The 16,276-nt window shown below is 38.9% G+C and overlaps 1 protein-coding gene across 4 annotated transcripts in view; it reads right to left on the bottom strand.

Moving 5' to 3' along the window:
• Positions 1-16,276, bottom strand: part of LOC108710852 (phospholipid-transporting ATPase VB) — a 663,706-nt gene that overhangs the window by 37,189 nt on the left and 610,241 nt on the right. For all 4 annotated transcript variants that reach the window (XM_018252031.2, XM_018252034.2, XM_018252030.2 and 1 more), the window contains 2 exons: positions 6,740-6,825; positions 2,141-2,247 (listed from right to left, as the gene is read on the bottom strand). In XM_018252031.2, coding sequence (XP_018107520.1) covers positions 2,141-2,247; positions 6,740-6,825 — 193 coding nt within the window. The remainder of the gene's footprint in view (positions 1-2,140; positions 2,248-6,739; positions 6,826-16,276) is intronic.

Below are 16,276 nucleotides of genomic sequence, written 5' to 3'. Positions count from 1 at the left end.
TAAACCAACCTCCGCACGTTTCGCAAATTGCAAATGTTCTTGCAATTTTCTTTAGTAATTCAGGTCAGGCCACAACGTGGGCAAGTAGCCACTGGGCTGCAGACCACAGAAGACAGTTAGAAAATAAATGAAAGGGTTGTGTAACAACAGTGTCCATGTAATAAATGGCTAAATAAAAGAAAACTACTATTTCGCAATGCTATATTGTTCATGCGCACTCTATTCGCAATAATCTTTTTTTATATTCGGAAACAGAAAAATATTTTTAAGAGACATACATAAAAAAATTATCCTGGTTATAAAATTCTCCTGCAAGCAGCATTCTTGTATTTATACAATCATTCTTCTACATTGTCTATACCCAGGGCCAGAACTAGGGGTAGGCAGAGTAGATGCCACCGAGGGCGCAATCATGGGGGGGGGGCGCGCACTTTTAAGGGAATTCTTTTTTATTTTTTAAAACCCTGGTTTGCTTGGTCTTTAATTTTATAAACCGCCTGTTTCAATCCCCTCTTGCCCATCTTACTGCGGGCATAAGCACTACCCATCTCCCTCTTGACAGCTGCTGGCACAGGTACATATTTGTGGCCAATATCTTGGCTGCTGCTTGCACAGGGGCAATATGATTTTTTGCTGCTACTGGCACAGAGACGCATTTGGGGGCAATGTGATGGATTTTTGGCTGCTGCTGGTATTTGAGGGATCGGCTGCGGCTGGCTCAGGTATATAAAGCAATATGGTGTCTGCTGGCACAGGTACACAGATGTTTGGGGTAATATGATGGATTTCTGGCTCTTGCTGGCACAGGTACAAATTAGGGGCAATATGATGGATTTTTATGGCTTCCGCTGGCACAGGTACAAATTAGGGGCAATATGATGGATGTTTCTGGCTGCCGCTGGCAAAGGTGCAGGTTGGGGATAACAATATGATGGATGTTTTGGTTTATGCTGGTACAGGTACAGATTAGGGGCAATCTGAAGGATTGACTGCCCTTGGCACAGGTACAAATGGGGGCCAATATGATAGGTGCTGGCACAGGTACAGGGGACAATATGAATGGTAAGGTGAAAAATGATAACGCAGGACCGGGGAAGGGGGCACTGATTGAAGCCCTTGCCTAGGGTGCCAAAATACCTTGGACCGGTATCTATCTATCTATCTATCTATATATATATATATATATATATATATACATAAAGCAGTGATGCAGTTGCATGAATGTTACGTCTGGAATGATCAGTATTGAAATTTTGGAGACTCAATAGAGCCGGTCAAGACTCTTTAAAATAGAGGCCAAAATTTTATTTCTAAACATGATTTAACAGATATCTGTAACGTTCCTTGGTTTCACAACAGTTAAATAAAGGATGTGCTATTCAAGAAACAAGAGGGAGTTAGCATAATAATCTACAAAGGTGAATCATTTAGGCATCTTGCTGTAAATGGCCGGTGTGCATGTAAGTGAGCTGTAAAGAGATTTCTCCTCCGGTGTTTTAGACCTGGAGGCAAACAGCTGGATACTACAGCCGGGTTTCATCAAGTGCACTGAATAGAATCGTGCATGCATGGGCACTGCTTTCTGGTTGATCTCAGCAAGGCAGAGTCCTTTCATTTATCAGACTCATTTAAGTTAGAAGCTATTCCTGCAGTTTGAACTTGGCACAAGAGCTTCAGTTAACAATTGCCTTGAGCGAGAATAAGCATTACCAATGAATCTGTGGCAACGTGAAATAGTAGGTAACAGCAGAAAAGGCAAAATGCAAATAAGTAGGTTTTTAAAAGGAAAAGCAAAACCGAGAAACAATTTGAAGGATGTAGAATTTCCCTAGCAGCGCAGAAAAGTAAATGAAAAAAAAAACACTGGTCCTGCCCTAACTGGAATGAGAGGCAGTATGTAACACTCCAGTCTGTTTACTGGTACAGATTCTAGGGTGACAGCTGGTTTTGTATTTGGTTTTGGGTCATGGCTGTGTTTAGAGGAATTTCACAACAGGCATGTTGATGGAACACAATGTTATAGTAAAACAAATGAACACTATGGGGAATATATATATACACACAATGACTACATCAAAACATTCTCATTTGTGTTTTGATTTCTGTAAAAGGAACATTTAGGTCTCGTTTGTGACTTCACCTGCGTAGACGACAATGCCGATGGCTTCTTCAGTATTTCTCACCGTACATCCCCGCAGAAGAAGACTTTCATTGCCAAATCCTATCCGCTGGCCATTATCCAGCTGCCTGCATGACCAATAAATACAAATGAGTGAATTCATGTTGACATTTTAGCACCAATAATACAGGTATGGGATGCGTTATACGGAAACATATTATCTAGAAAGCTCCGAATTACGGGAAGGCCATCTCCCATCGACTTCACTTTATCCAAATAATCCACATTTTTTTTAAAAATACTTCCTTTTTCCTCTTTAATTAATAGAACAGTACCTTGTACTTGATCCAAACTAAGATAAAAGTAATCCTTACTGGAATCAATGCCACCCTATTGGGTATCTGTAATGTTTCAATGATTTTCAACTAGCCTTGAGGCATGCAGATCCAAATTACGGAAAGAGCCGTTATCTGGAAACCTCAGGTCCCGAGCATTCTGGATAACAGGTCCCATACCTGTATAAGACTTTTTGAGTATTCATAACTGTATGTTTATTAATATAGCCTCTTCTGGAGCAATTTGTATTTTGCAGTCCCCACATTTAATTCTATGTAACTTGTTAAATGTGCCTACAGGATACTCCAAATTCTATAGAAACAGTTACAGTACATCAGATGGGTGATTAGCCCTTTTATTTCTCCTAAGGGGTGACTTATTCCTCTGAAACACCAATTTTATATCGTCTGCAAGCTCAAACTTTCTGTGAACAAGTTAGAATTTTTGTCTTCAATTTTATCAATGCTGTGCTAAAACAGTTCTGCTCTAATAGACACTATAACGTGCCACAACCATTGAGGCCAGTGCATCCTTTGAGCCCTTTTTCCTGCAGCAATGTTCCTTTAAAAGACTACTATATAACCAAATCTTTCTGCAGCATTGCACTTAGTACAGGAAAAACCTGTGCTGCCATCACTTTGTGGTGTCCCTCATTTCAGGCTATGAGTGTGGAAGCTGCTGTAGCAGATTTAATGCATTCTTGTCAATTACCCAAGCAGGGTCGGACTTGGCCGATGAAACACTGGGGAAAAACCCAATGGGCCCTGTTGGCCCAGACCCGCTCCCTGAACCCCCCAATCACTCTGTGTCTTGAAGGAAAAAGGTATGCACGGTGTGGGGGGTCGTTGGACCTTACATAGCAACCAGGTGGGCCCCAGACCCCCAGTCTGACGCCATACCCAATGACATCAGAACAATCAATCAATGAGTTAATAGGCCGCATACTTTGTTTTAAATAATTTTTCCATAGGACAAATCCAAAGGAATATTACAAAAAAAATAGATATATTTTTTTAAGTTATTGGAACCCTTTCTGAGTGTGTAAGGATTCTGCTACTGATCAATGTCTTCTTAACCAGTAGCAAAATTATGCAATAGTATGCAGTCATTTTCATGCTCATATTTAAGCACAAGGCTCTTGGAATAGCTCAGCACATATATTTACATTTCATTATATAACACACCAGGCGTTGGGGTCGTGAGGAAATATAATACAGAGGAGCTGGAAGTTACAGGCAGTGCAGAGAAAAAGCAAATATGTCAATTTACTCTACTCATTATGTAACTTTCATATGCGACCTTCCACAGCCCCGAGGTTGATTTAAGCGCACATATATTTGTTCATCTGATCAGGCTACGGAACTTATTAAAAGGCTGCCCTTGTTCCGTACTGGGTAGAACGATGTAGGTCCTGTAAATTGATTTAGCACGCAAATCCAATGATTCTATAACTAATGACTGTAAGTCTAATATTTCCTAGCTAGCTCTTCCACAATAGGCATGGGATTTATAATGCAAATGCGCTTTGTTATGCTATTTAAAAAGTTGTATAGAGTGTGCCAAGGTCATATCAGAGCGAAACAGTCAAGGCCTTGGTGCCAGGGATTATTAAATATGTGTGGATTAGTTTAGAAACTGTACGGGAAAGGTCTCACAGTGTTCCTGAAATGCCCTACAACTGTCAAGAAAAAGGGTTCTTATAAAGAAGCGGTCAAAGAAGCGGTCGTGTAGAGAAAGCAACTAGGTGTTAAAATCAGTTTCTCATTTCATGCGTTCTTATTCAAATAAACTTATTGGGGCTCATTTATCAACACTGGGCAAATTTGCCCATGGGCTGTTACATATAGCAACGAATCAGTGCAGCCAGCTGCAAGAAGAACAATGCCCATGGGCAGTTGATAAATGAGCCCCATTGTGAATAATTGATGATATAATGGGGCTGCTATGAAACAAGTCTTAGCTGGAATCCATAAAGATCTTATCTTGCCCCAGATAGATACTGCTTTGACCCAGTCGGTCTTCTGATTCACAAGAGATAATCCTCTTACAATAAACCAAATAGAGGGATGGGATAAAGGGCATGGTAGGGTCTCTATAGGCATACACAGGACTGGTTGGGCTAGCAATGGAATTCAGCATAGACAAATCAGGCGTGGGACCTGTTATCCAGAATGCTTGGGACTTGGTGTTTCCTGGATAAAGGATCTTTCTGTAAATTGGATCTCCTTACCTTAAGTCTACTTGAAAATCAAGTAAACATTAAATAAACCCAATAGGCGGGTTTTGCTTCGAATCAGGATTATTATATCTAAGTTGGCATCAAGTACACGGTACTGTTTTAATATCAAAGAGAAAAAAGAAACAAATTTTTAAAATATGGGTTATTTGGATAAAATAAAGTCTATGGGGGATGGCCTTTCTGTAATTTGGAGCTTTCTGTAAAACAGGTTTTCAGATAATTGGATCCCATACCTGTCCTTATATTTACTAATAACCTGCACAGAAAGAGGACATCCACACTATTCATTCCTCAATAATAAGCACAATCATGCAAACCAATGCGCATTTTAAGATGAGTGAGCCTTCATAACTGTGGTTACAGTGTCTAGACTGAACTTTAATTCAACATTGAGTTTACACCTTGACGTCGTTTTCCAGCATAACAGTTCTAAATTGTACAGAAAGTACCAGTTTGAGACTGGTACAGACAGCTATAAGGAAGATCCAAAGTCCAGACTATCCTGATAAGACTGTGTTACTAGTTTTACTACATAAAATATGTAGATCAGATATTATGTATGACGGTGAAGAAGTCTGAAGTTCATGGGAAGACATACCAATGTCAAAAATGCTCACTAGAAGATGATAAATAGTTATTGCTCTATTTAATATACTGTCCTGTAGTTTTGATGTTGATCTGATATAGGTTAAATCCTACCATAGATTCACAGGAGGAGGGGGTTATTCTTCGACTGTATAGAGCACTGGAAAGGCCCCATCTAGAATATGCCATACAGTTTTGGTCTCCATCACTCAAACAGGACATTATTGTATTAGAGAGGGTACAGAGAAAGGCAACTAAGCTGGTAAAAGATATGGAAAATCTTAGCTATGAGGAAAGACTGGCCAAGTTGGGGATGTTCACACTGGAGAAGAGGCGCTTAAGAGGTGATATGATAACTATGTATAAATATATAAGGAGATCATATAAAAATCTTTATTTACCAGTAGGTCTTTCCAGCTGACACAAGGTCACCCATTCCGTTTAGAAGTTCAGCCTAAATATTTGGAAGGGTTTTTTTTACAGTGAGAGCTGTGAAGAAGTGGAATTCTCTCCCTGAATCAGTTGTACAGGCTGATACATTAGATAGCTTTAAGAAGGGGTTGGATGGCTTTTTAGCAAGTGACGGAATACAGGGTTATGGGAGATAGCTCATAGTACAAGTTGATTGAGTGTCTGGTCCCATTGCCATTTTGGAGCCAGGAAGGAATTTTTTCCCCTCTGAGGCAAATTGGCAAATTGGCAAATGGGTTTGTTTGCCTTCCTCTGGATCAACTGGCAGATAGGCAGGTTAAAATATAGTTCAATGGATGAACTTGATGGATGTATATCTTTTTCCAACCGAAATTACTATGTTGTTATGTTACTATGTTACCAGTCCCCTAACCAGTCCCCAATTCGACAATAGGCAGTACACAGAATCTCTGAACAGCAAACATCAGGCTCCATAAATCACGATGCAAAAAATGAGAGAATGGTTTGAATGACTCTGCTAGCCTATGGGAGGGGGAGGGATTGGGAAGTAATTCCTAAGGGTCACAGGCACATTATCATGGCTTCCTCTCAATCTCACAAAAAGAAAAACCTAATATGCATATCTATATATATATATATATATATATATATATATATATATATATATATATATATATATATGAACCTTTTACACATAATCAATAAGCACAATCTCAATGAGCGCATGTCTTTTCATTTTAAAGAAAATGATATCCAATCAAAATGATATACAGAATATTTGACTTGACATTTTTTATGGCTATCGTTTTTTCTCCTGACAGAGCAAAAGAGAAGAAGGAAATTAAATGGAATAGCATATCAGTTGTTGAAGCACAATTATCACTTTGGAAAACCGTCTGTGTTTTGGCATCTTGTCAACAATGAACTGAACGCCGATACATATAAATCCTGTCGACAAAACAACAAAGTGTGTCATTGTGCTTTCTCCAACACTTCTCCCAAACACGATCAGCTTGAGACATACTTACATATAGCCTTTGAATTTATTGAGGTTATTATTTGGCTTCTCGCAAACAATGGTGTTCTTGAAGGCTTCTGGATCAAAAGGCAGCCCCTATGAAAATCAATCATAATAAGAGGGAGAGGTATCATTCATCGGTGCCTGATTTAAAAAGAAAATATTTCATTCACAACAGGGCTACAATTTCTTTTCAGATAACTAATATTTCAGATGTGCCCTTCAAAGTCAGCCTCATGGAAGGCTTTCTTAATCTTTTTTTTAGCTTATGTTTGTAGAATATGAGGAGTGATCTAGCAGACAGTACAAACAAAAATTGTTTTTGCATTGATTGATTGTTTGCTATGGATTACTGCTCTGAGGCAAACAGTGTCTTTTATTGCTTTACCCCCTAAAGATATACATGAGCAAATATTTGCTGCCAAATTGAAAACCAAGATGGCTTCCCTTTGGCCCATGCATAGGGCCTCAAACGATGAACATATGATATAGTAATCAGACAGGCTGGCATGCTCCATTAGCAAATTACTAAATATTAAATAATAATTCAATGTCCCCTTTATGCAATACCATTGGCTGCTATATGTACACCTGGCTGTTTGTTTGCCTTTGAAAGAAATATAACACAATGAGAAAAAATACAGATTATTATTAGCATATTAGCACAATATAAAATAACTACAACCAAGTGTTATGGTGTCTTCACACTGGCTAATCATCTATAGCAGGATACCCAACCTTATTTACCCGTGAGTCACATTCAAATGTAAAAAGAGTTCTACAAGCATAAACAAAGTTTCTGGGGGTGCCAAATAAGGGCTGTGATTGGCTATTTGGTAGCTCCTATCTGGACTGCCAGCCTACAGGAGACTCTGTTTGGTAGTACACCTGTTTTTTATACAACCAAAACTTGCCTCCAAGCCTGGAATTTTCAAAAATAAGCACCTGCTTTAAAAGTCACTAGGAGCAACATTAAAGTGTTCGTGAGCAACATGTTGTTCACACACCAATGGTTGGGGGGTCACTGTTCTATAGTATTTAATCAATCGGACTATGGAAAACAAACACTTATGACACTTATTCTGCTGACAGCTTGACAATTGCACCTTCCAGAAAGTGAAAAGGAGCTGCCATCCCTTTTTCAATCCCTCAACTTCCAATGTAACCCCCCCAGCATATTTAAAACATGACAGTTTATCTCTGCAATGTGACAGTCAATGTGTCATAACCGACCCCTGATCTGATGCCCCGGATGATTGGGCAAGTACTGTAACTCACAAATGAAAACAATTAACCAATCACCAAAAGAACAGACAAGGTCAAGCTACCAAACAGGGAAGCCCAGCAAATAATCCACAAGTAATGAAAACATGATTTGCATAAATCCATGGAACTAATGAGATGTAGTCTATAACGACAGTGTGAGTGATATAATGATGGCAGTTGCAGAGCAGATAAATGCACAGTGCACCATATGCGATCATGTGTAGCAACAAGGAACACAATCAGATGCACAGGATTTTCCCTCACTGAGAAGCTGCCTAGAAATTATATATATATATATATATATGTATATATATATATATATATATATATATATATATATATATATATATATATATATATATATATATATATATATAAAATCATTCACAAATAACCGCACTCTGAATTTTTAAGTGAATCACATATCGTTTATTGTATAAACCTTGTGTGTCCAATGGTTCGTTGATTGATAAAGGCCCCAAGGGGGGCCGAAATGTTGGACAAACAAGAATGAATGTAACACCCACAGTGTCATACAAACCTTATTAGCTTTGTTCTCTGAATAAACCATTTAATATCTGTGCCCTTCAAATTCCCTGGCAGACAAACTGCCTTAAAGGAGAAGGAACCCCTTTTGCTAAACACACCGTACCGGAGGATGCGGAAGATGGATGCATGGAACTCATGGAGTATGGGACATTTCCCGGGGGGGGGTAGTTAGCCTGGGGGGAAGAGTGAGGGGGGTCTACCTGGGGTGGGGGGTACGGGGTTTTTTGCAAAAGGGTTTCCTTCTCCTTTAAGTCTACAATAAGTTATATAAGTCTAATATTTAACATTTAAACTTGAATACAGCCAATAGGATTGTTTGCCTCATGTAGCTTAGTTACAAGTACAAGGTTTTGTTTTAATATCACAGAGAAAAGGAAACCATTTTTAAAAATTACATTTATTTGCTTAAAATGGACTCTATAGGAGATGGCCTTCCTGTAAATCAGTGCATTCTGATAAGGAATCCCATACTAATTAATAGGTGGGCACTATTATACTGCTTCCTGTGACCCCCCCCCACTTTGTGTGGACCCCACATTAAAGTCTGCCTGCTGTGACTGCTTACCTTGTGTATTAATTAACCGGCCCCCCTTGGCAGACTGGGTGTGTGAGGCCCACTGCGCCTGCCACCTCAGGGTCATCCACCCATCAAAATCCCCATACCCCAGATGTGAGCCTTACTCTCCTGCAACTGCACCCAGTTTACATTACCTGGCCGCGAATGGGAGCCCACAGTATCCTGCAGAGAGCAGGCCTAGCATGGCCTAATGAGTTTTTTTACCAGTGTTCTGGCAGCCAAGTCTGACCCTGTTGGCCCTGTATTGTTTAGATCTCAAATTCAGTTCACACCTCTTTTGTTAAAAACCTTGTTAAAAGTCCTGTACTGTTATTACATGTAAATACATGTAATGTTCACCCATCAGACCAAGACTAAAAGTGCCCACATTGTTCACACCTCTTACAAAACTGCTGAAGGGGCACCAGTGTATAGAGTGGTCCTCATAGGTTTCCCTGTTTCCTGATGTTTCCTGCAATCCCTATGCATGCCATACTCTGCCTGCCCTATGCTCCTTGTGCGTGCCATATTCTGCCTGCCCTATGCTCCTTGTGTTTGTGCCATACTCTGCCTACATTATGCTCCCTGTGTGTGCCATACTCTGCCTGCCTTATTCTACCTGTGGGCCGTAAGCCTGGTAATATTTGTTAGCATTTGGAAATTGTTATTGTTTAATCATGTGCTGGGGGTGCTATATTAACCACAGGAGAGAAGACGGCATATGGATTTAAGGGTATGTTTTAATATGATTTACATGTATGAGTGATATCCCTGCAGCCAGCAACAACCATTTGTTTTTTTTGGTGTGTTACCACCATTAATGTGGACATGGTCTTATGGTAACATGGGTGTGGTTTAAAGTGGGTGTGGTTAAAAACAGGGAGTGGCCAACACTGGCTTCCATTATCGGCCCTCCACCACTAAGGGCAGAATAATTCAGTCCCTTGGTACCACAGAAGTTGGACAGCACTGATGTACAGTATCACAGAGAAAATAATCCATATAAAAAGGTAAAGTTTAGCTCCTATTTTAGAGAAAATTATCATAAAGGCATACTTTTTTTTTAAGTTAGTTAGTCATCCTTTACAGCTTTATAACTGGAATAAGAACAACTAGATGATACATGCTTTTTATTTGGTATCTTTTTTCTAAAGATACATCAAATTAAAAATAACAAAAACCACCGTTGCATCACTTATTTGCATGAGGACAATTATTACAAATGAAGAGCTGCGGAGCATATAGCTATGGATTTCGGTAGACAGTTTAAAAATTGCGTCCGCATTTTACATATACAGTACTTACAAAAAAACAAATATATATTGCTTTATAAATACATTTAGAAATAAACTGAAATCAATAGATTCATAGGCCGAGTTGAAGGCAGGCACCTTAGAAGGGAAAATACAAATGTATTGATCCCAGCACAACGCCAAAATGTTTTTTCCTATTTTAGTCAGTTTCAGACTGCTGAACTTTAAGTGCTTATGAGAGTTTGCTGATAAAGACCACTTGGCCCATGGCACCTCGTCGGCTTTTCACTACAGTAAACAAAGGTTTGATGCCAAAAAGTGGTGTTATGAGGATTTCTGTTCATCTTGCAAAGCTTTTTACAATCTCCGACATCGTGAAGGCAGTTGAATGTTTTTAACATTTACAAATATAAAATTCATTTTTAAGTTATCCCTGTAGAAACAGTAGTCACAACTGGGTTTATAATGTTTTATTTTAGGGACACCAAATACCTTTCCTCAAACTCTACAGGAAGAAAATAGTTTAAGTTACGGCAAATCAGAGCTGAGTTTTATTACAGACTATTATTTTTTTTTTAACTCTCGGCCATAGCAGAGAGAGGAGGCTGACTTAATTATCTGGTTATTTATCTTCCCTATTACTTGGCTTCCACATCGGCTTTTGCAGCCTTTCTTGCGATGATTCATTTATTTACCTGAAGCTATTTTAGCCATGGCACAGTGCCAGAATCTCAGCGAATTATCAATAAAAACATTAGCAGCAAGGTGAAACTGCATTGCATGGGAATGCCATGACTTAGATATGCCACAAGACAACATATTTCTATAACTAACATATTTCTATTTCTATAATGCATTGATCGGCAATGAATCTGTGCCCGATAGATCTAACTGGGAAGTTTTAAAAGGACAAAGAACTTGTTTTATATATATATTTACATATTTTATATATTTTGTTTGTTTGTGTTACAGGAAATAGCCACATATAATTGTTCCCCTTTGCAGACACAGCTTTCATGAAGACTTGAGCTCAAGCTTTACAGCAGTGGTCCCCAACCAGTTACTCACAAAGACAAACCAACCCCTTAGATATTGCTCCCATTGGCCCCAAAGCAGGCTTAGCGGAATTAATAAAAACCAGTTGTACTGCCAAATAGGGCCTCCTATAGGCTGCCAGTCCATCACAGCCCTTATTTGGCAACCCAGGGAGATTTTTTAAGTTTGTGTTGCTCCCCAACTCTTTTTATATTTGAATGTGGTTCACAGGTAAAAAAAAAGTTGGGGACACCTGCTTTAGGGCTTAGTGCCTTATCCTAGTGCATCCAATAGTGCAATAATTGGGTAGAATTAGTAGTCGCACCCAGAACTCAGGGGCTAAATTCTGCCTTAGCATGTCTTACATTATATATATATATATATATATATATATATATATATATATATATATATATATATATATATATATATATATATATATATATATATATATATATATATAATATATATATATATATTTGCACCATGGCTCTGGTGATCCTATCTATTCCATAGGTCTAGGGGTTGATCACCTTTTCGTTAACTTTTAGTATGCCATAGAGAGTGATAGAGAGTAAGATAATTTGCCACTGGCTTTCATTATGTTTTTATTCAGCAGCTCTCTAGGTTGCAATTTCATCAATCTGGTTGCTAGGGTCCAAATTACCCTACCAACTATTCATTGATTTGAATAAGAGACTGGAATATGAATAGGAGAGGGCCTGAACAGAAAGATTTGTTTTTAGATGGGACCCCATTTGAAAGCTGGAAAGAGTCAGAAGATAACTTTTGAAAAAACTATAGAAAATAAATTATGAGGGTCGAATGAAAAGTTACTTTTCTATAACATACTAAAAGTTAACTTAAAGTTCACCCAGACATAAAAAGTTGTTGAGTAAAAGTAATTTTCAAATTTTTATTTAAAGCATTCATAGCTGTTGTAAATGCATTTAAAAATCTCAGCTGTCAATCAAAATATTGTCTGTCCCTGCTCTATGCCTTAGGCCAGTGATCCCCAACCAGTAGCTCGTGAGCAACATGTTGCTCTCCAACCCCTTGGATGTTGCTCCCAGTGGCCTCAAAGCAGGTGATTATTTTTGAATTACAGACTTTGAGGCAAGTTTTGGTTGTATAAAAACCAGGTGCACTGCCAAACAGAGCCTTGGTGTGACAATCCACATAGGAGCTACTTAATGGCCAATCACAGCCCTTATTTTGCACCCAGGAACATTTTTCATACTAGTGTTGCTCCCCAACTCCTTTTACTTCTGAATGTTGCTCACGGGTTCTAAAGGTTGGGGATCCCTGCCTTAGGCATAGAGGCAAGGCAGGCAATTACTTTCACTTTCCATTCAGCACTGTCACTGCTCTCCCCACATTCCCCCTCTTTCTTTACCATTTAATTGTGTAGCCAGGGCATGGGGATGGACATCAGCCCCCTTATTCTGGTGCACAAACAAGATTCTGAGGTGGTGAAAGGCTTTGCCTTAATAACAGTGTCCACAAAATGGCTCCTGCCTGCTTGCTATAATTATGAATTCCCAGACTGAAGGAAACAAGATTCAAATAATTTAAATACTGTAATTAAAGTTTATTTTGCTTGACTAACTTGATAAAATAGGATTTGTAATATTTTTTTCGGGTGACAGGTCCCCTTTCTTTAAAGGTGAACCACCCGCTAAATTATACATATACATCATCCCTGTAACAACAGATATGAGAACAGTTGCACTTAATTAAATATGCAATTTTCATTAAATGTGTGTACACATATAAAATCATTTACCAACCCTGGAAACAAAGTGTGTGTAGCTTGTAACTGCTTTTTAAAGTGCAGGTAAAAAAAATTAAATCCAATTTTTACTTTCTTTAATGAAAACCTATCTCCAATATATTTTAATTAAAAAATGTGTACCATTTTTATAAGAAACCTGATAAAAATTCTCAGTGAAATTCTCCCTTCATTTATTGCTGTGGATAGGAATTGTCAGACGGTCCCTATATGCTCTGCAGGGAAACAATCATACTTATGAACAGCAGGAGGAGCCCCCGCCTTACTCCCCAGCCATGCAGAACTCGAGCAGCTTTGTTTGTTTCCCTGTAGAGCAGTCGGCGACTGTGTAGAGATTTGTATGAGATTTTATGTTTGCCTTTACATCCCCTTTACTATTTCCAACTCCAGCTGCAGGGACAAAAATCATGGTGCCAGATTTAAACAGATAAACTGGGATTCTATTTGGAGGATTATTTTGCTGCAGCCACTGGTTTTGGAGAGTTGACAAAAGTTTGTATTAAACAATACAAAAACTATAAAATCCACATTAGATTACATGACAACACAGGACCCAGTGCAGCCTGCCTATTCTGATTATTAATCAGTCTTGCTGTATCTGCTTCTGGCAGATATTATTTGACTTGTGCTGTTTCATTTCATATCATTTATGACAATCCCTAAGCAGCACAGACCACACTGAGCATGTGCACAGTCTTGGTCCTGCAAAGATGTTTAAGATGGTGACCCCCTGTGGCCAAAGCATTTTCTTGTTCAAGGTGTTGATAGAATGCAATGCGGCTACGAGTGGGGCGGTGCAGTTCCACTCATTCCGAATTGTTTTGTTTCTACTTTTTTCTAAAGTTCATCTCCTGGTAGCCTCTGCCTCAGTGGCATCCGTCTCTGTGCTACCTTTTTGCTTTAAAAAGGAGAAGTTGAATTCAAACTGCAGTGAAAGTGAAAATTCAATTACAGCTTGTTTCAAATTCATAGCTCAAGAGAAGTTTTATTTCGAGAGCATCAGAGGAAAAGTTAATTTCGGCGTCACCTCAATAAGATCTATCCACATGGGGGGGAATAATACTGTGAAAATGTCTTCAACTTCAAATTACGGTGACATTGAATATTCTCCTAATTATGTGAGCCTTAAAATATAAGTTCTATTTAGGATTAAAGGCATTAGCTAAATGCAGAACTGCTGTATGAGAGGTGACTGGAAGAGGGCAAAGTGGGTGTCTGTAGGCTACACTTAATAGCAATAGCAGCTATCATAACCAATTTATTTGACTCTTCCATAAACCCTCTGTGCTTGAGAAGAAATAATAGTTTTTAAAATTTTATTTTACAGACGGCGGCTACCAAAGTGACGCAGGATAATTATGTGAAAGTTAATGCTAGATGTCTCAATTTTCCCTATATCAACACCGCAGGAATTCAGAAATATATTTTTTTATATCCTATTGCAACAAAAACTATAATTATAGTCAGGGCAGAGAGTCTCATTTTAATGAAACGGCATAGGAAAGTACTACTCGGGGTGGGACGGTCAAAGCATTATTTTTGCTAGTACTTTCTGCGATAAATAAAACATAAATAGTGATATATATATATACTGTATGTTATTCTAATGTCATTCAGGGCTACTAGATAGTAATTGAAAAATGATACATGCAATTTTTTTCCTTTAGTGAATGCAAACAAAACCAAGACATTTCTAGAGTTATATACGTGCATGGCTTTCACAAACCTATTCATCTTTACTGAAATTAGAAGCATTTTAGGTCTGGGGTCCATATTTTTTTGAGAAAGTCACAGTTTACAGTCAGATAAACTTTTTATTATTATTTAAGATTTATTGTACAGGAAGCAACAGAAAACTGTGATCAGCACAAGCAGCTCTAAACAACTAAATACAGGTATGGAATCCATTATTCAGAAAGCAAGTAATGAAAAGGCCATCTCCCATAGACTACATTTTATCCAATATATAGCCATATTTTATTAAATGATTTCTTTTTTCTCTCTAATAATAAAACAGTACCTTGTACCTGACTAAACTAAGATATAATTAATTTTTACTGGAAGCAAAACCTGCCTAGTAGACTTAAGGTATGAAGATCCAAACTGCAAAAATCCCCAGGTCCTGAGCATTCTGGTTCCCATACCTGTAGTTCAAGAAGAGCATGGCTCCTTTACTTTTCCTGCCAGGGCCGGAAATAGGGGTAGGCAGAGTAGGTCTGTGTCTATGGTGCAAAGCTTAGGGGGCGCCAGGCACGTACCTTCTCTGTTGACTACCCCATGTCCTGCCCCTTCTCTCCCACGGTTTTCCTGTCAATTAGCGCTTCTGCATATGCACGCTTTGATTCATGCCTGAATCAAAGCCTGGTCGGCCTGGTCCCGCTCTGTCCCCCACAGCACAATATTTGCTTGGGTGCACAATTAATTCTTAATGAATGGAGGAAGTATCCATATTATTTTAATAATTTATTCCCGGTCATGTCATGAATCAAATCCAAAATGTGACGGATACATTTTTTGAGCTTCATGGACATTGCCTCTCAGCCTTTCTACATTACAGCACGTTCCTATTAAAGATAGCAATTCCATCACCTTGACTATACCGCTAGCCCAATGATATCTGACCTTTTGCAGAATCCTGATGCTAGAGCTACAAGTTCCTACTTCACACTAGACTTGGAGATGACAATACCGTGACCAGTAGGAGCTTAAATATGAATTGTGATCAGGCCTGGATTTGTGGAAAGGCCACCAAGGCCCGGGCCTAGGGCGGCAGTATTTTAGGGGACGGCATTCTGCTCAACCACACCCACATTGGTTCAGAAACACTGGGGATGCACAGGAAATAAAATAGTTTTTTAAATTTCCTGTGCGCCCATTGTTCCCGTCCAGATGATGACAATTTTGTGTGAATAAAAGGGAGGGAACGGGGATGACAAACGTCAGCGAGCCTAGGGGTGCCCGCTATGTAAATCCGGCCCTGATTGTGATCCAAAGTATCAGAGCATTGGGGAACTTTATTGCCTAAATGTGGACTTGGATAATTGATGTACTTCCGGGCTGAACCACAGACTCAGTCATATAATTGGTCAAGCATAT

Source organism: Xenopus laevis, chromosome 3L (genome assembly GCF_017654675.1).
Source record: "Xenopus laevis strain J_2021 chromosome 3L, Xenopus_laevis_v10.1, whole genome shotgun sequence".
Classification (NCBI taxonomy): Eukaryota; Metazoa; Chordata; class Amphibia; order Anura; family Pipidae; genus Xenopus; species Xenopus laevis.
This window is presented reverse-complemented; position numbering and strand designations above follow the sequence as displayed.